The 19,129-nt window shown below is 42.5% G+C and overlaps 1 protein-coding gene and 1 long non-coding RNA gene across 3 annotated transcripts in view; one reads left to right on the top strand and one right to left on the bottom strand.

Annotated features, from left to right (window-relative positions):
• Positions 1-10,843, bottom strand: part of FHIP2A (FHF complex subunit HOOK interacting protein 2A) — a 34,075-nt gene extending 23,232 nt beyond the window's left edge. The window contains exons 1-3 of one of the 2 annotated variants that reach the window (XM_014250379.2): positions 10,613-10,843; positions 2,680-2,758; positions 611-780 (exon numbers count right to left, since the gene is read on the bottom strand). In XM_014250379.2, the coding sequence (XP_014105854.1) occupies positions 611-780; positions 2,680-2,758; positions 10,613-10,657 (294 nt within the window). In that variant the 5' untranslated portion in view covers positions 10,658-10,843. The remainder of the gene's footprint in view (positions 1-610; positions 781-2,679; positions 2,759-10,612) is intronic. The other variant, XM_005520768.3, reaches the window with a different exon arrangement.
• A 1,947-nt stretch (positions 10,844-12,790) lies between these two features.
• On the top strand, positions 12,791-14,470 carry LOC148183802 (uncharacterized). The gene is made up of 3 exons (XR_015773206.1): positions 12,791-12,915; positions 13,854-13,971; positions 14,316-14,470. It is a non-coding gene; the product is annotated as an uncharacterized LOC148183802 (long non-coding RNA).
• Positions 14,471-19,129: the final 4,659 nt, after the last annotated feature.

Genomic DNA, 19,129 nt, shown 5'->3' with positions numbered 1-19,129 from the left:
ATCCACCCAACCCCACACATTTTAGCTCACAAGTCTGCCAAGAAAGACAGCAACAAGGATGGACCAAGACCATGAAGGTAAATTCCTGTGTGCCACAAAGCAGACATGGAGAACCAGACAACGCTGCCAAAGTATAAAACCTGTTCGGGGATCAACCCAAATTATTTCTGCTATCAAAATCTTTCTGAGTAATAGCTCAACACACTCAGAAAAGTTAATCAAAAATTTGTATTTAACACAGCACTTTTCACCCAAGAATCCCCCAACATTTAACAAGGGACAGAGAGGGATAATACTGTCTTGTAGTAGCCAGAAAAACTCCAGACTGAAGAGAAATGTTTCTCCTGCTTCTATAGCTGCACTGTCAGCATAGTGGTGAGTCTCAGGATTCTGTCTCAGCCAGCACCTCAGGGCTGTCTCCCTGCTCACACCTGTAAAAGGCTGTTATTTGTAATATGCTGGTAATATACATTGGTATATTTGTAATATAATCAAGCAGCTCTTAGCTAGAGTTCAGCGTCCCACACTACCACCTACTGTAGAATTTCAGTCTCTATCACAACTAGGAGCTCACACAAGAGATAATTCTGTTCTGCTGAGAGATACATACATCAGCTTTTCCTAGTGTGTAGAGCGTCTCCAAAATCTTGTGATGTAGCAAATATTCCATACATGGTCCTGTTTCGCCTGATTCCCTCTCATTTTCTTCTTGAACTAGAATATCCAGCATCTGTTCCAGGTGAGAGGGAATGTTGGTATCAGTCACAGGAGCTTTGTCATCTAAATAAAAGAAACAGGTAATTAAGAATGATTTAAAAACTGCCCTTATATTTAAGTTCAGTTCCAAATTTAAAACTTGACATAAACATGACATCCACTTAAAGAACCACATATACAGTGCAAGTTTTTAACATGTCTTACAGAAAAATTTCAGAACTGTATATGGACATGTACATTGGAATATGCATTGGACAGATATCTGACCTTGAAATGGGGAAAAGATGAAGTGCCAAAATTCAAAACATGCATTAATAACACAGTCAAAAAAGGAAAATTTCTACTGCCAGACAGCAAGCCAAGGGAGGGAAAGGTACAACTCTAAATCTTCTGTTTAGTATGCACTAGGTCATGATAATTTCCTCTTTGACCCTTCATACAGTATTCTTGAATCTGTGAATGGCCTCTAACATCAGCCTAATTTGCAGTTGATCAGTTCCTTTATAAACTAGATTACTAAATAAATGGCTTTTCTGTGGTAACAACAAAAAAAATTTAAACTCTATGCTGCTTATTCTCCAAAAGCCTTTACATTTCTCTTTTGTACTTTCTGCATTGAAATAGAAGTCCGTCAAACTTTATGAAGGAAAGGGTAAGATGTCGATTTTATTATATTAAAGTCATGAAACTGCCATGGATTTATGCCACTGGCAGTAGGAGCTGGCATTCACATAGTGTAGACCATATCCACGCATGAAGATTTTCCTCTTTATTTTTTTTCAGCTGAATTCTACTTGAACAACTATCCTAGGGAAATGGTTACTACTGTTTATGCAATGATCTAAAAATAACTTGTCACTTGCATGCAACTGGCAACAAGATCACACAGGGAAACTGCTATGTCAGAGTGATTTTGGTCATGGCCACAACCTCCAGTTAGCCTGGAGTGTTTTGCTTGAATTTTCTACACATAATTCTGCTCCTACTGCAGAGGACAGAAATATATCCACCGTGTGGAAACTTGTTTTTCAAAAGATTGCTGAAACTCTGCGAGAGAGGTCAGCTTTTATTCTGCACCACGTCACTGCAGGTGTCAGTTTTCTCTGCCACCCTGTCATTTCCACCTTTGGAAACATCACATAGTGTTCCAAAAGATGGGTATTTGGAACCAAGGGTCATGTTGCAGTTTTATGAGTAAATATTGATATAAACAAGATCATCAGACACAAAAACAGATTCAACAGCTCTTGCAGTAGAAGGTCAGAACTAATATGCTTGAGGAAAGCATGGCAACATTCACTTTTAAAATATAATTGTTTCATAACTAGGTCCAAAATTAAAATTTTATGTGCTGCATAATTGTTGGAAAAAACCCCCAAAAACAGAGAAGAGTTTAAAACAAAGCAACTACAGCCATATTTTATCATAATATCCATTTCTAAGAAGAGCAGTGTAGCATCTAAGTAAGGTTTAACAAAACTCGTCTATGCTATCAAAGTACTTTACACTGAGACAAGACACTAAAGCAAAAACAACTAATACAGAGCACATGGAATCCATCTGTGTCTGGTAAAATCTATGACCACAAAATTACTTTTGTTGAAATCTTGCAAAGAAAAAGAAAATCCCCGATGCAAAGCGATAAAAATGTTAACAGCAGGACTGCATTTCTGCAGCTGTCTGTTTAGATTAAACAGAGTATGTGAAGGCAGAAACTGGGTCAGATGTAAAAAGGTGCAGTTCTCTACATGGTACTCAGGAAACAAGACTTCAACCATTTTTCATGCCTACTTTTACAGGTGGAAGTACATGATATTTTTAATTATTAGTTATTATTGGTATTTTGATTAATGACATGACTCATTTTAGGATTTCTTAATCTTTACTTTTTAAAAACACTGAAATAGTGAATTCTAGTTTCCACAATAAAAAAAACAAACACAGAGTGCTTTCCTCTTTTACCTGAGGTCTCTATGTAGTAATGGGTGATTGCTTTCCAGTGGTAAACAAAATCTTCTTGTAATGGAAGGGAAGGTGCGAGCTATGGGAAAAAAAAACCACAACAAACAAAAACCAGTTAGAATTGGAATGAACATACTTGCCCAGAGACTAAACTCAATTTTATCTTATACTTGGAAGTAAAGTGCTGCAGATAGTGCTACAATTGTTACTCTCTGCCCTTTTACCTTTAACAAGGACTACATTCATTATTCATGGCTGAGCCCCATGCCACACTGCCTGCCTTGTAAACATCAGTAATAATCTCTGTGATGTCTCTATCACCATACAATCTATTTCAAGCAACAAAAGCAATTGCTCCTACAGCAAAGCAACACTAGAAATGTATGTTTGTATTGTTTAGACCACAGTTTTATCCTGCTGGAAAAAATGTTCTTTTACATCTGCTTTTGATGCCTTCTTTGCTGTACACTCTGTTCTCTCTGTCTGCTCCCTTAAAAATACCAATTAGTTGTTTTATCCAGTTTTTGCCATGCCTTTTTTCTTGTTACCCATAACTTCTTTTAAAAGATCTTTGTTCAGTTTTTAGGTTGAGTTTGTTCGTTTTTTCTTTTTTGCACATTTTTTGTTTGCTTTTTTCAGGCCCATACCCAGAGTTTGGCAAGTTGTTTTGGGTTTTTTTTAGACAAATATGTTTCTTGCTTCATTTCTGCAAGAAAAGGAAGTTTCTTCTTTCCTGGAGGAGTTTGGGATGGCCGGCTGGGTGTGAGCAGCATCCAGGAATAACACTGTGCAAGAAGGAAATGCAGCCCCCCACAAAAGTCATCATCAGCACTGCTCCTTCCCCACTGACACAGATGGCTTGTGGCCTATTACACCACAGACAGCCTGTGAAAAAAGGACCACAATCATTTCACCACTCTGCTCTCCAAAGTGAGGACTGAGACAAGCACTGAATTTGTGCCCATGAATGTTTTGAGCTGGTAAAATCAGAAATGCTATAGGGAAAACTTCAACAATTCAATTGGTCATAGGAGGATCTGTTGTTATTGAGGCCTAATCCTACTTGCTTGAGGGTTGTTTTTTTTTTTTGACCATCAAGTCCTCAAGTCATTCTTTTACAGGCCATCCTGAAATAGGGGATTATCACTTGACAGGATGGCAGCAATGACCCCTGCGGGCAAACAGAAAGAATTCCAAGTATAAACTGGTGTGTCTGTTTTGGAAGGGTAAGGAGTTTAACCATCCTGACAGGGTATAGAGTCCAGTCCCTCACAGAAACTCAGAAGTTGGAAGGAGCCTCTGGAGATCATCCAATTCAGCCCCACTGCTACAGCACAGTCACCTAGAGTCGGCTGCTCAGGAGCATGTCCAGATGGCTTTTGAATATGTCAAAGGATGGAGACTCCACAGCCTTTCCAGGAACCTGTGCCAGGGGTCAGTTAACTTCACAGAGAAAGGTTAACTGAAGGAAGTATTCTCCCCAGGAGCTACAGATGCCACATTTGAGACTAACTCTGTGTCTCCCCACAGGGTCTAAAATATACTGTGCTATGTCTCAGTTCTTGGGCACACAATGGCTCAGGGGAACAGGGCTAATATATATGTACTAACAGTCTAGTACACTATAGGCTCATGTGGTCTTTACTGGGTGGTGTTGATTTCTTTGAAAAAGCCCTGGATGTTTTCCACATCAGTCTTTTCTTTGCCTTGAATTTAATGACACTTAAATTTATCTTGGTAAAGTTGTAAAGCCCAGTATATGACAAGCATTCCATGCCAATATAAGTGCAATGCTAATTGTTAACAGCCCTTTGCACACAGGACTTTGAAATGCAAGACTCTGGAGAAGTAGTGGTGCTTGGCAACTATCTCTGCTTCCATCCCGGGTGGAAATGTGCCGTTGGAAATAAATGGCAACCAGGAAATCAAACTGACAGTGCTTATCCTCTCCCTGACAGGTTGTGCACTCACTGAGCCTTCCACGGCTGGGCACTCAGCAGCACATTCAGAGTATCTGAACACACCACACTGCACAAAACCAGTTTATTTTACTGTGACATTTACTAGGTTATTGAAATTCAGAAGAATAAACAAACAAACTGAAGACTGAGCATATGATATTGTGTATCGTGCTCTGTATGTCACACTAGCTGCACTAGATGTGTATTTCAAGCAATGTAATGATCATTTTTGTAAAAAAATGCTGTATCAAAGCCTCAACGCCAGCTGATGAATAACCCAGAGACAACTTTTGAGGAATATAGACCTCTCAGACCACTCTATTTCCAAAGTAACACATGATAGATAACATTAAAGATTTATCCTTGGCTGACGTGATTTTCCTCTCCACTTCTTCTCGTCTCATCTGCCTCAAGATGAATTTAGTGCCTCTGAGCAGTGCCAGGAAAAGGATTTCACTTCTGAGCATCGTCAATAATTTATCCACCATAGGAGAGAACTGTGGATATACACATTCTCCCTCCCAACAAATGCCTCTAGGGACTCTTCTCAGAGGTGAAAAAATAATTCAGGGATCGTTCCTGCCCTTTCAAATTAAAATGCCAAGTGATTTCAGTCTTCTCTGATCAGGACAGCAAGCCAGACACAGCAAACAGAGATAACATTAGCATGTGTGTGCACCTGGACAGTGCAGCCTATTGGGAACACACCATCAGCACTGCCACCAACTGGAGATGTAAGCCCAGCAAGATTATTTTGAGTTAAGTGTTTGCTGATCAAAAAACCCAACAATAACCCACAAGCAAACAAACAAAACAAAATAAAGGAAAAAAAAAACCCACCAAGCAATCCTCTGAATATAGTTATTCAGACACGAAATCAAAGTCAAGACCAAGACCAAGACACCAAGCTTATATGTATACAAAGCCAAGAATTGGCTGTTAGAATTGGAAACTCTAACACTTGGCTGACATGCTTTAACCCTACCAGGACAGGTAGTATTAGTATGAGGTTAAAGTTTCTGTTTTAGGATGAATTATTAGCTATCAGCTGAGATGGAATACATGTTACAGCTGCCAGCCTGAATAACTATTGTGTAAGTAGTCATACTTGTATGGAGATTCTGAAGCAAACCAGAATTCCTTGTGAAGGCCATTAATTCCTGCTACTTGTCTAATTTGAAGGAGTTACCTTAGAAAAGCAGTTATTTCTCACCATTACATCAGCTGGTTAGGGCATGGTGCTAATAACACCAAGGTTGTGGGTTTGATCTCTGTATGCGCCATTCATTTAAGAACTGGACTTGTGGGTTCCTTCCAACACAGAATATTCTCTGACTCTGTAATTAATCCTGATGTAATTAAGTATTTTCTTAGTGATTCTTAATCGCAAAGTGAAGTTCCCCTTCTCCAGGGAAAAACCCCCCATGATCTTCAAGCCTACAGTGTAGGTGTTGGTGTACGAATTAGCGAAAATTCACTGAACACCACTGAGCTGCAGCCCATTGGAGCAGCCATTGATTAGCAAGATCTTCCATCTGGTGCCCAGCTCCAGCAGTTGGGCTTCCTGGGAGTGAGCTGAACTTAACACATGGTGCCTCATCCTTCTGGTGACAATATGTAACAAATAATCAAAGCCCACGAAAAGTGCTGTTCTCAGGAGAGTGACAGATCTTTGACCAGAACTACAGTCTGCTCACGACAAAACCTGTCCAAAATATAATTCCATGTCATTTGTCAAAGCATATAGAATTCATGTTTAGGCAGAAAAAAAAAATAACATAAAGAGCAAAGAAACTTATGTATATGCAGTATTTAAAAGCAATTCTTCTGTGCATGTAAAAATCATTGTCATATTTTTCATGTATGTTTTTCAGAAGTGCAATTCAATACTAGAAAGGATGGAAACATTAGAATTTGGTGGTATGTCTCAATATCTTTAAGGCAAATTCACAAAGGAAATAGAACACCATATAAAAAAACAGGTACTCTCTGGTTAGATGCCAGAGCAAAAAAAAGAGAGCGGAAACTGGGTCAAAGAGAAAGGAAGGGGAACTGCTTGCGCACTGCCCTGACTAACACGGTCACTTGATGCTTTCCTTCAGTCTTTACTACAGTACCAGTGTGAATGGTCTCAGAGAAAATGTGAAGAATGATTAACACTTGAAGGTTTACTTGATCCTCAGTTGATGAATGCACAGAGTTTACAATGGCCACTGCTCTCACATATAAAATTAAGACGGCACATGCTTGCAAGTCATGCATTAAATTCTGTCATCTAATTTGTTAATACCAACATTAAAACAACGAGTAATGTAATATCATTACATCAAATAAAGTGGGTTTAAGAGGAATAAATTCTGTTCTAATCAGTTGGAACACTGCCTTTACCAAGTGACTTGGTTTCTTTCAAAGCTGAGTTTTGCTTCAAAATACAAACAGAAGCTACTTGAAAGTACGGTAATATAGCAGTGTCAGAGATAGAGTGGAGAAACAGGCTGGTAGAGAGAGGAGTCTCAAGAATGTGCAGCAGGCACCATAATCTTCATTCATTCAATTGTGTGGTACAAATATTCCTGTTTGACAGCAAACTGCGAAATTCAAGCCAACCAAAATTATATTTTTCCTGCAAGGTACACAGCTAAAAAAACATCCCTTTGAACAGACTATTAAGGTGAAACATCCAAAAGTACAAATCAAACACAAAGTAAGTCCTTTGAACACTGAATGGCCACTTCAGATAAGCTATTTTTTCTAGGTTTGTCTAGGGAAATGTAAGTGAAAAGCACAAGAAAAGAGAAAAATAAGTCTAACTTGCTGCTTTTGTTACTGTACACTACATTTTGTTGTTGCTGACAATGTAGTGCTCATGGATAACCCTTCGGGATGAAAGTGTATCAGAAATGCATAGCAAAGAGAAAGCATCTTGAGGACAAGCCATATATAAGCTGTCACAGATTTAATAATATGAACCCCATGAAGCAACAGCATTTCTATTCTGCCCTGAAGTAACAGAACAAAGACAGCAGTCCTATCCACCATTCTCACTACACATCCAACTCAATTTAAGGATGCTGTATTGGCAGGGTAACACAGTGGTGCTTGCTCATCTGGATGTTGCAGAAAAATCCGAAAAGCAAAAAGTATCTAAAATACTGGCAGGACTGACATAAGAGGTGGCAAAAAACTAGAATTCTACAGTCACGAAAATCAGGAATATGGTTTCAAACACTTGGGCAATTCAGTCAGAAAATACTGAAAGTTTTGAATTATTCAAGCAGAATCACAGGATCATAGTCAGGTTTGGTTGGAAGGGACCTTAAAAGACCACCTGGTTCCAACTCCACTGCCATGGACAGGACACTTCCTACCAGGCCATGTTGTTTTAAGCCACATCCAGGCTAGTCTTGACCACCACCACAACCTCTCTGGGAAAAAACCTTGGTAAGAAAAAAAACTGAGTAAAAAGCAACTGATCCCTTATGTTTGCCTCAAGCACAGTCCTGTCAAGGGCAGCCAGTTCAAGAGTGATACACAGAACAAGTAAAAGGCAAATACTGCCATGTCTATCAGACTGTCAACCTTTGGAACTCCTTGTCAGAGTTCAGAGGGATGGCATACTGAGGGAAAGATAACAACCATTATCTAATAGCATGGGAACCCTTACTGTTTAAATGCATCTCTCTAAAGTTTGCAGGCCTGTGGGCCCTTAGGCAGGGCAGGGGCATTTTATCAGTGATGTGCAGGAGAAAGGATAGGGCAGAAGGGCTACCCAAACCATTCTGATTTAAGGAAGTCCCACCCATGGAAGCTAAACCCAGGCTCTTCAAGTGTATTTAAGTGTCCAGCTCAGCTGAAAACTGTACAGTTGCAATTCTACCAACTCTGAGGTAGGCACCCAAAATTTTTGAGAACTGATACCTTAATTACTAGTTCTATTGCTGATATTCAGGGGTAAGAATCTGATTGAGGCTGGCCACGTTACTTGCTCCCCAGCAAAAACAGCAAGCAAAAATCATGTTCCAGATCCCTTGGTTCTGAAAACAGCAGGCAGCATCAAAGCGGACTGAGCTAATATTTAGTATTTATAAGAGTTTTCATTTCCCCACACAAAGCTAAGCAGACCACATCTTTTTACAACAGGGAGAATGAAACAACTTGGGTGCCACGTACAGCACCAAACTAGTTAAAAATCTGTATTTCTCAATTCCATCTTAGCGGATCCAACTTATAAAGTATGGAACATTCTTAGTATCTTCCTGCTTTTGCAATTCCATGTTTCATTCCTAGTATGTGGCTCTTGTTATCTGTCACAATCCTGTAAATGCAACAGTGCAGTATTTATCAGGAGATCCACCATGGTGGGTGTTAGCAGAATGAGGCAATTCTACAAGGGACACCAGAGGTGAGCAAGGACAAACAGCATGGTGCTGGACAGCACTCACTTGCAAAATGATGGTATCAGTATGTGTTTCTGTATTTTTGTTTGGGTTTTTCTATGAAAAAAGAATGTCTAGTCCCTGCTATCTCTACCTTTCTCCTGTTCCATTCAGCTAATTTGTTTTTCCTATTTTTTACTGCATCTCAAATAAATAGTTATTTTTGTATATATTTTTGTACACATCAATAATGTAAACACCCTCCTAACAGTAACTTCTATTAGACCTCTCAAATTGGTAGGCCTCCTGCATCTCTCAGTCACCCACTCTTATTTCTGTTATTCAAAATGTGGTACAGCTCACCACAACAAACTTTCTTTAGTCAGGCAGGCACTAATTTCTGTTTCCTCTCCAATGAAAGCACTGTCTATTGAAGGCATTCACATGTGGTCAGAATGTTTTCAAGTAGAACATTTCATCATTATTTAAAACATTTCATTCCAAATGCCACTACACCATTTAAAAAGCAAACTAGGAGCCTGCAATTAATGAATACATGCTTAACTTTTAAACCGGAATACTCCTGCAGAACTACAGGCTCACATAAAGACAGGTATATGCTGAAGTGGAGCATCAAAGCATACATTAATGCACAAAGGCTGCCCCTCAGATGAGGCAGGATTTAGCATGCAGGCTCTTATTGCAATCATTTATATTTGGCCTGCAAGCTGTTTTTTCAGGCATTTGAACATTTTTTCTTCAACACTTTCCACCTTCAGTATTTCACTGCCAATTTTTACCACCTCTTCACAGTCAAGTCTCCTGGATGCGCTGGCTTAGTGGGAGAGGCGCTGAAAAGCAGGGAATTACTACCAAGACCCCGCCTCACTGAAAAGCCAAAAATAAATGGTGTGGCCAAGCAGTGCCGAGCGCGGCCTGCAGCAATGGCAGCTCCGAACAGGCCCCGTTTCCTCTGCCCAGCTCAACTGCGCGAGTCCCGGTCAGGGAACCTCTCTGCACACACAGCCCCGCGTCCCCCGGCCAACCTGACCCCCACACGACCACAAAATAAACCAGGCATGGAAAGCGTCGCTTTGAAACTGACAACATCCTGCAGAAGCACCGGTGACGGCGACTATTGTCTGGTGCTCACGACGAGATGGAAATCCTGGGGAGTTTCCCGATTCCTCTCCTTTATTGTTTGTCTCGCTGAAACAGCCGGGCAACGCCCGGGCCAGGGCTGCCCTCAGGCCCGGCAGTGCCCGGCGGTGACAGCCGGAGGCTGTGCTGGGGCCGCCCGGGCAGCAGTCGCTCCCTCCTCCCCCGGTACCCCCGGCTCTCCAGGGCCTCGCTGGGGCGATTCGTTCCCTTCCGTGCTCCCTCTGGGGCCCGTCAGGGCAGCTCGGCCTCCGCCTCCCCCGCCCGCGGCAAGGCCAAGCCGGGAGCGGATGCGCGCCCTGCGGGGCCCCGCCGGCAGCAGCGCCGGGGGCAGCGGGGAAGGGGCACCGGGCCCGGCCCGAGCCCCCGCCTCGCGCTCGGCGCTAGGCCCGGATCGCATCCCCGGCGCGGCGTGGCGGGGCCCGCCGGCGGCCTTACCGCCTCCACGGCGTGCTGCAGGATGGAGGTGAACTTGGAGAACATCCTGTCCCGCGACTGCAGCAGCCGCTGCCGGGAGGACCTCGAGAGCTCCTCGATCCGCCGCCGCCGCCGCTCCAGGGTGAGGGCTGCATGCGGGGGCCTGGCCGCGGGGATCGGGCGGGCGGGCGCCGGCGCTGCCTCTCGCTCCCCGGCGGACACCGTGGCACTGACACCGCCGGCTGCGCGGTGCCTGCCGAGGCCCCGGGTATCCTGCAGGGGCCGCCACCCCCCGCACGCCGCTCGGCCCGGCTCGGCCCGCCCCACTCCGCTCCGCCCGGCCCGGCAGCGCCGCGTTCCCGCCCGGCAGGGCCGCTTGTGCCGGCCCCGGGGTGCGGGCGGGGCGGGAAGCGGGTCGTGCGCGACGCTGCTGGGCTGCGAGCGGGCGCTGCTGTGCCTCGAGCCAGCCCTCGCTTCTGCGGGCAGCTCCCGGGCAGGGAAGCGAATCACAGCCACAGGATGACTTAGGCTGGAAAAGACCTTGAGATCATCGACTCCGATTTACGACCGAACACCACCGCGTCAACCAGACACTGAGTGCCATGTCCAGTTTTTCCTTACGCACCTCCAGGATGCTGACTCCACCACCTCCCTGGGCAGTCTATTCCAATGTCTAATCACCCTCTGGTTGAAGAAATTATTCCTAATGGCCAACCCAAACTTCCAGTGGCACAACTTAGAACTATGTCCTCTTCTGCTGCTGGTTGCCTGGGAGCAGAGCCTGGCTACAATCTTCTGCCAGGGAGTTACAGAGAATAATAAGGTCCTCTATGAGCCTTCTTTTCTCCAGGCTAAACAGCTCCCGTGCCCTCAGCCATTCCTCACAGGACACGTACTCCAGACCCTCCCCCAGGTTCTTTGCCCTTCCCTGGCCTAATTCTAGCACCTCAATGTCCTTCCTGAATTGAGGGGCCCAGAACTGGACACGGCACTCAAGGAATGGCCTCACTAGTACTCAGTGGTGCAGAAGGGCAATCGCTTCCCTTGTGATTGGCCAAACTGTTCCTGAGATAGGCCAGGATGCCATTGGCCTTCTTGCCCACCTGGGCACACACTGATTCAGGTGAGGGGAAGGGGTGCCCACCTCCTCAGTCCCTGTGCCCAGAGGCTGCCATCAGACTTCCACAAAGGTCCACAAAAGTCCCTCAGAATTGTGAGGGTGGGGAGACAGCTGTGTCCACCCTCCTGCCAGCATGGCATGGATACGGAGCCACCCTGGCATGCATGGCAGAAGGCCCAGCTTGCTGTCTGCTGATACATTTTGGATCTGTCATCATCAACACGGACCATGAGATCCTCAAGGAAATAACTCTTCACAAAGCAATGTAAGGGTGATGAGCTCAGAAAGCCAGTGACAACTTGTGGAATCACCATACCTGAAAGCGTTCAATAAATGAGTGGACGTGGCACTTTGTGATGTGGACATGGTAGCATTAGGTCAAAGCTTGGATTTGACAGTCTGGGAGGTCTTTTCCAAACGTAAATGATCCTGTCTTGTTGCTTTTGAGCGAGAGGCTGATGGCGTGGGTGGCATGGTCCTTGCAGGGTACCACAGATGAGAGGGCTTGTGGCAATGTGCACATTGCCCATTGCACTCTTTGTTGGTTTTTTTTTCCAAACAGAGAGCAGGAGACAAAGGGCATTTCTCCTTCAAATCAAATACTTCAGAGAAAAGCATCATCCCTCCCATTTTGCAGCACCACAGGAAAAGAAGAGGTGAAGTGGGGTGAGCAGAAGTAATAGGTGTAGCTGGCAAGCAGTATAGTGTTTTGGGAAAATGTTTGGACACTGGGCAAATTGACGTAGGAGAACAGGATTACTTTGGCACTGGGTAGCAGAGTGAAATGTTGGGAAGGTGAGAAACCAGTATGGGAAAGGGAGGAGACCTGTAGTACCAAATGAAGGAAAGCTTCCACATTAATTTTTGGAGAGGAATGAACTCCTTATATGCTTCTTTATATGCTAGGAACATGCAGAGAGAGATGAATCAAAAGACAGGACAAAGCTACTATTTAACTGCTTTTCTTTAAATTGTGTCACCTGGGAAGTCTATGACGATGCTGTGATGAAGTCTTAGTAATGATTCTGCTATACTGATTACTATTGCTACCACTGTGCTTTGCAGGCATGGAGAGCTACAGCCCAAATACTCTGTGGAAGTAAATAATAGTTGTATGTGGACACCTTTGTTGCAGTTGTTAAAGAGCAGACCTATTTCCTTCTCAAAATCCAGAAGTCTCAATATGTCGATATCAATTTAAAAGGTAATTATGTTTGGTTTCTTAAAATCTGCTTATTCTCTATTTGTCAGCGTATATTCTATACATGTTTATAGGAAATGTAAATTTTCTATGTGGGTAGCCATATAATGAAACATCTCTCTACTTAGGTAAATATTAACTGGACAGATGCTGCATTTGGAAGGTGCCTGCACATCTGTGTCTAAGAGAACATGCTCATTTAAGATGCTTTTGGAGTCTGTTTTTCCTGCAAAAATATCTTTTAAATGTGCTTAGGCTTTCCCATCTCCAAGCAGCAGAATGAATAAAGAAACAGTAAGGTATCATGAAGATATAAAAGGAGACAGTTTTATAACTGGGAGAGTATTCCTAATTGTACTTAACAATTTATGAAATCATAAATCACAGAATTGCAGGTGGTGAGATAAAGCTTTTGTAATGCTTGAGGGCCTCTTATTATTCTAAGACTGACTGATGCATATAAACGCATTATTATTTAAACAGAACAGTTCATTGTAGTTGAAATTAAGATTTTGGTTGTAAAAGTGACTTCTTACTAAGACTTCTCAATGTGAAATGCCTTGCAGTAAAGTGAAAAAGAAAAAAATATTACATGCAAATTATTTTTCCTAAGCCTATTAAACAAATTTAATCTCTGCATATAACTCTGCATATACCAACCAATTGATTGGGCTTGAATCTGTAGCTATAGTGCAGAATCCAGTCTTTGGTGCTTATATGTTTTGCAAGTTGTAGATATATTTTTATTGATGATCTTTTAAAGTTGTTTCTAATTTCTCAACCATATGTATGTATTTCTCACTGCTGGGAATATTGGATAAATACTGGCAAACCAGTAGTGGTGCAAATCACTGGAAACTAATGGAAAAAGTATTTCACCAGTGTCAGTGCAGAACTCAGCTGAGGTTACATTTTGTTTGGATTCTTCTTGTTCTTATTAGGGAGGATTCAATTGGAGATGATGCAGTTATGGATGGGCTACCAATGTCATGTCATGTGCAACAATACAACATCTTCACCTGCTCATGCTTGATGTTGTTTCCACTGAAATAAACACAAGTATTACTACCTGTTTTAGTACCCTTGAGAGCACAGTTCTGCTGGCTTGGGGTTGGGGTGGTTTTTTTGGCAAGGTAGTTCTTTTTTTGGAAAAGTGCATGCAGTGAATTAGTGTTTTGCTTGAATGTGAGAAATGAAAGTGTGAAAGTGAAGCTGTTCTAATTGATCGAGCTTTTGGGAACTTTCTTCTTTCTTACAAATTAATGAAATTGTCTAGATTAAATCAATTTAGATGGTGTGTGACTGTGAGATAATATGCTGGCCTTTCTATCTGAAAATCTCTCTGCTATTTGGATTGATGGCACCGGGCCAGTGTCTAATGGATGCATTTGTCTACATTACAGAAGAAGTTCCTGCAGTCTGGACTTTTGCTTCAGAGAGCCTGAAGATTTGGTGAATTTTTTTCACCCTAGATGAAAACTTTCCTGTTAGTGCTATGCCAAATATCTGTTGATATTCTGTGCAGAATTTTATTGTGTTTGTAATAATCAGATTGACATCCGTGTTTTCAGTGACTACTTGAATGAAATAAAGAATGAAGTTTTAGTGGTTCAGCATGATCTCTGCTTTTGAGCAGGGCTAAGGACATACTGAACATCATTTTCAGACCTTTCTTATGCTGGGCTTTACTGCAGAAAGCAAGCATGCTGCACATCACACACTGAAGAGCATGCAGTGGAATTGAAGTAATTTTCTGTCATGAATTTTCTGGTTCTATGCTCTCAGCCATGTACATCACCTCCCTCTTTGCTGATTTGCTAGCAGCTCCATGTAATCAGCTCATGCAGTATTTCATAAATCCCATTTTCAGGCATTTCCTGGCCTGTGCATTCTGTTCCACATCTGCACATCTGCTCCTTCTGTGGAGACATTCATTTGTTTTCTGCCAGGTTGCAAACTTCCCAGTCGTTCTTCTATTGTCTGAGTGCTTACCTGTCACATCTGCAATAGTCTCCTGACACCAGCACTCATTGCTGCTGTGGAGGACACGGCACTGGGCAAATACTGCCTGCCCAGCAGCTATTCCCTGTTTGTGTTTCACTTACACTCTCTGTACCACCCTGCTTTACCTTATGTAATGGCTTGTAAAGGAGACCACAAGGAGGTCAGAAGTACATATCGTCAGTAAAATGAGATTTCTTTTCCAATCACATCATGTTTTCCTCAACTATTTCTGTTCCACTGGAAGCATTAAATCCAGGTTTTCCTCTGTAAGTAAATATATGGATGTTCTGCCATACTGTATCTGCAAGTGCTAGCATATCATAAATTACTGAAAGCAGATAAAATACACTCAGATCTGATCAGTTAGAGTTTAGCCAGTTTCACTGCAGTCTACAGGCTGGCAGGAGCACAAGGATACTTTTTCTTGTGGTAGTGGAAGCTGAAGCAGGAGATTAAAGATAAACTACTGGGTGTATGCTATATTGCAACTGCAATGAATGCTGGGGTCTGCATGTGGTGTAAATAAACATAAAACTGGATTTTGCCCTAAAATACTGGGGGAAAAAAAATTGAGTGGTCTACCTGGTATAAATTGGTTCCCTCAGTCTTTCAGCTGAGTATTTGCAGAGAGGGAAGTCTGGAAACCAGAATCTGTGTGTGTTTCTGGGGAGAATTTAGGTGCTTAGCCTTGACCCTACTAAGAGATTTCTGAGTCATTTTCAGATCAGCTCTGACTGCATTGTTTGTTTTCTAATAATAAGATTTCATTGTTACTTATATCTTTGGATTAAGGACTATAATCTGTTGATCCCTAAAATGTCATCAGATAATCTGTTTAATCATAAGCAAAAGCTGATCTTGATAGTCCATATGAGTTACGCAAATTAAATCAGGCACATTACTACCATGCAAGTATAGAGGCTTTCAGCAGACCTTTCTTTCTCACTAGTCCACAATTAAAAGTAGGTTTTTGTTAGGCTTTAAATTCTCATATCTTTGTCCTGAGGTATAATTGAAATCTCTTGTGGAGCCTGACATTAAATTTTGGCACTGTAAAACATCTTAATTTTGAAGCCAGTGTCTGAAATATTTATGATCCACTAGGTAGTGGCTTCGAGATTAATTTTAAATTATTGATAGCACAATTACCTAGGCAGGCCCAAACTGTAGTGCCACAGGGCGCTCCAGCGTTCGCTGTCCATGGAGTTTCAGGAGAGAATTCCCCAGGTGTTACACCGGGAAGGGGCCGCTGCCTCCGCCAGTTCCAGCTCTCGACAGCAGAGGGCGCAGCTGACCCGGCTTCACCTCTGGCACAAAAGGCGATTCACAGCGATTCCCTCACAGTATTTTTTTCGGGAAAAATATTCCTGCGTATCCCGAATCGAAGGAATGTGCCAGCTAGTAATGTTACCTCTGGGCTTAACTTCTGGGTACTACTTGGCTTATAAAAGCTTTGGTTGCTACACCTGACAGCCCATTGTGTAGCAGTTCACTTGTCCTGCTTGGCTCTCAGATGATGTTATTTGAAGCTACAGGACTGGTTTGAGTTTACAAAGACACTGACTAACCCCTAAGGCTCTAACATCCCACGTGATATTTGTGTCATTTTTATTACAACTAAACCTCAACGAATTTAAGAAGGGTCCTGCATTTACAGACTGACCTTTCCTGACAACTGAATTCTTCTGTGGTTCTCACAGAGGGGAGAGTGACCGTGAATATCAGCATTGTGTTATTTTACCTGTGGGTGGGGGTAGAGGAGAACCAGAACACTTCCTGTTAGAATTTCATGTTCAGAAGCTATACTCTGAGCCAAGCTCCATTTCCAGAAAAAGTCTGTACAGCTCAATCCTTTGTAATTTCTTTCTGAGTCATCAGTCCTGTAGGAACGAGCGTCTGTACTTGGATGAAGCCTTTAAGGAACTGAGCTGGAGGCACAACTGACAATGAGCAAAGAAAATGAAGTCTATAGTAGACCCAGTGTCATGTAGGAATATTTCTGTTGCTCATCCCTGTTCTCTTGCCTCAGGCTGCTTTGGACTAATTTGACATTCAGGCCTCATGTTGTGAAATGCTGAAGTAAGCAGACCTGTGTCTGTAATATAGCTAATATAAAAGAACCTGTTCCTGATTAGATCTTGGAATGGTGCTGGAATACGCTGTACTTGATTCCTGCCTGGCAGCTCATGTGCCAAGTGAAGTTTTTCCAGGCATTTAGTTTCTCCGGTTTTATGTTCAGGACCTATTATCCTCTGGGTCTCCCAGGAATTCCCAGATGGTGTAGAGCAAGCTGTTATTTGTACCTGGAGTGCTTGACTGCTGCATCGGACACCGCAGTCTGCATTTCCTTCTTCCTCTACAGCAGCAGCCAGGCAGCAGAGAGCCAATTGCTATACTGGCACTATGTGTACATCGTAAACCAAAATTCTGTGCTCAGATGTAGAAATCCTTTACTCACAATAATCAGTTTCCGTGTGGTGTTGCAAAACAACTTGTCCCAGATCCAGATCCCAGCCCGCAGAGGGCAGCCTGACCCCGTGTTTTACTCCAGTGATGTGCTTGGGAATTCAGTCATCTGCTGGCATCTCTATCGGCGTGACTTGCTGTGGAATAAACAACTGAATGTTGTGGAGAGTTGGCATCAGCTTTTAGCTTAAACAGATTCAAAAGTGAACTAAAAAAAAAAAAGCGTGACTGAATTAAACTTTCTGATTTGTTGGTTTATTTTTTTTTTTAACACATTGAAAGAAAAATATTGCATGAGAAAACTCATCTACATCTGAGCTTTAAATACCTTACATGTATAACAGATAGATTTATTGGTATATGTCAATAGGCAAGAGAAAGAAAATACCCGGAATGTGTGTACATGAACATACTGGGCAAGACAAACAGGAAAAGTGTTTTTCTTCTTTTCCAAATATTTTCAGGAATCTTTCAGGACTTGAGTTTATTGTTGCCGTGACTCTAGGACTGTGCTTTTGGCTGGCTGGCCCATGTTCTTTCCCAAGTGTGTCCTGAGTCCTTGTGAAGCAGCCATCACAATTTCCAGAAGATTTTTGTCTAGGAGGGTGTGTCTACATGCAGGCATTTGCCTTGGCTATGAAACTGAGCAGTGCCAGGTCAGGTACCAGTGGCTGATATATTGACTTAGTATGACAAGGAACAAGGCATTCAGTTCCTGAGAAAGAGCCAGTACTTTGTGCTCTCAAATCAAATTGCATCCACCAGCTAATTAAGGAATGATCTTGATATGCTCTGAAGGGAGGCCTGTCCAATTCTATACTTCTCAGCCAGAGGGCCCTGCAATACAGAGCTCAGGATAGAAAATGCATATAAAGAAAATAGCATGTGAGAAATTAAGACAGTGATGTGTGAATTCCAGGAATACAGGGAGAAACCTAAGTATCTGTTATGATCAGACGTCAAATTACACACTGATGTACTTTCATGATGATTTAGATAATTAATTTTTTTTGGCCCCAGACTTTCTACCCCACACAAGCCTGGCTGTTCACAGCAGAATGTAATGTATTTCTCAGAGTTTGGCTCATTGCAATTACAACCACAGGTGTATTTTCCCTTCTGATTCATCAAACTTTCACTGTACATAGCAGTGCTGAGAGATTTTTACTCTGACTTATCCAGAATATTCTTTGCTATTTTTGTTATTCATAAACATCTTTGCTAAAATGAACTTTGACCAAGGAAATGCCTGCCATGTTTTACATGATGTAAAAATTACTCTATGGAAAAACACATATTTGACCAATTCTAACTGTGTAATTTAATAATTTTGGCCACAGCAAATTTTTTAGGGTAAAGGATAAAGCAGGACACACAGAGAGATAATGCCCTTCCTTGATGCAGCTCTGGAAAGTATATAGATAGCAGCAAAGGCAGTTTATGGATTATCTCTGTCTCTCCTGAAGGCAACCACTGATGCAGGTATTCCATCACAGAAGGCCGCTTGGTTGGTCAGGCAGGACCTGCCCTGGTGAAGCCATTCTGTCTTTCTGAAATCACCTCCCTGTTCTTCCTGGGCCTTAGCAGAGCTGCTAGGACAATTTCTTGCCAGGCACAGAAGTGAGGCTGATGGCTCAGTGCTTCTCAGGCTTCTCATTTCTAGCCTTTTTAAAAATAGGAGCGATGTTTCCCTTTTTCCAGTCATCAGGGACTTCACTTGACTTCCATGACCTGTCAAATATCATGA

The sequence above is a fragment of the Pseudopodoces humilis genome, chromosome 9, assembly GCF_049639895.1.
Source record: "Pseudopodoces humilis isolate 2021_Gansu_Grassland_sample_001 chromosome 9, ASM4963989v1, whole genome shotgun sequence".
Lineage (NCBI taxonomy): Eukaryota > Metazoa > Chordata > Aves > Passeriformes > Paridae > Pseudopodoces > Pseudopodoces humilis.
The sequence above is the reverse complement of the archived record's forward strand: the minus strand, read 5'-3'. Positions and strand labels throughout refer to the sequence as shown.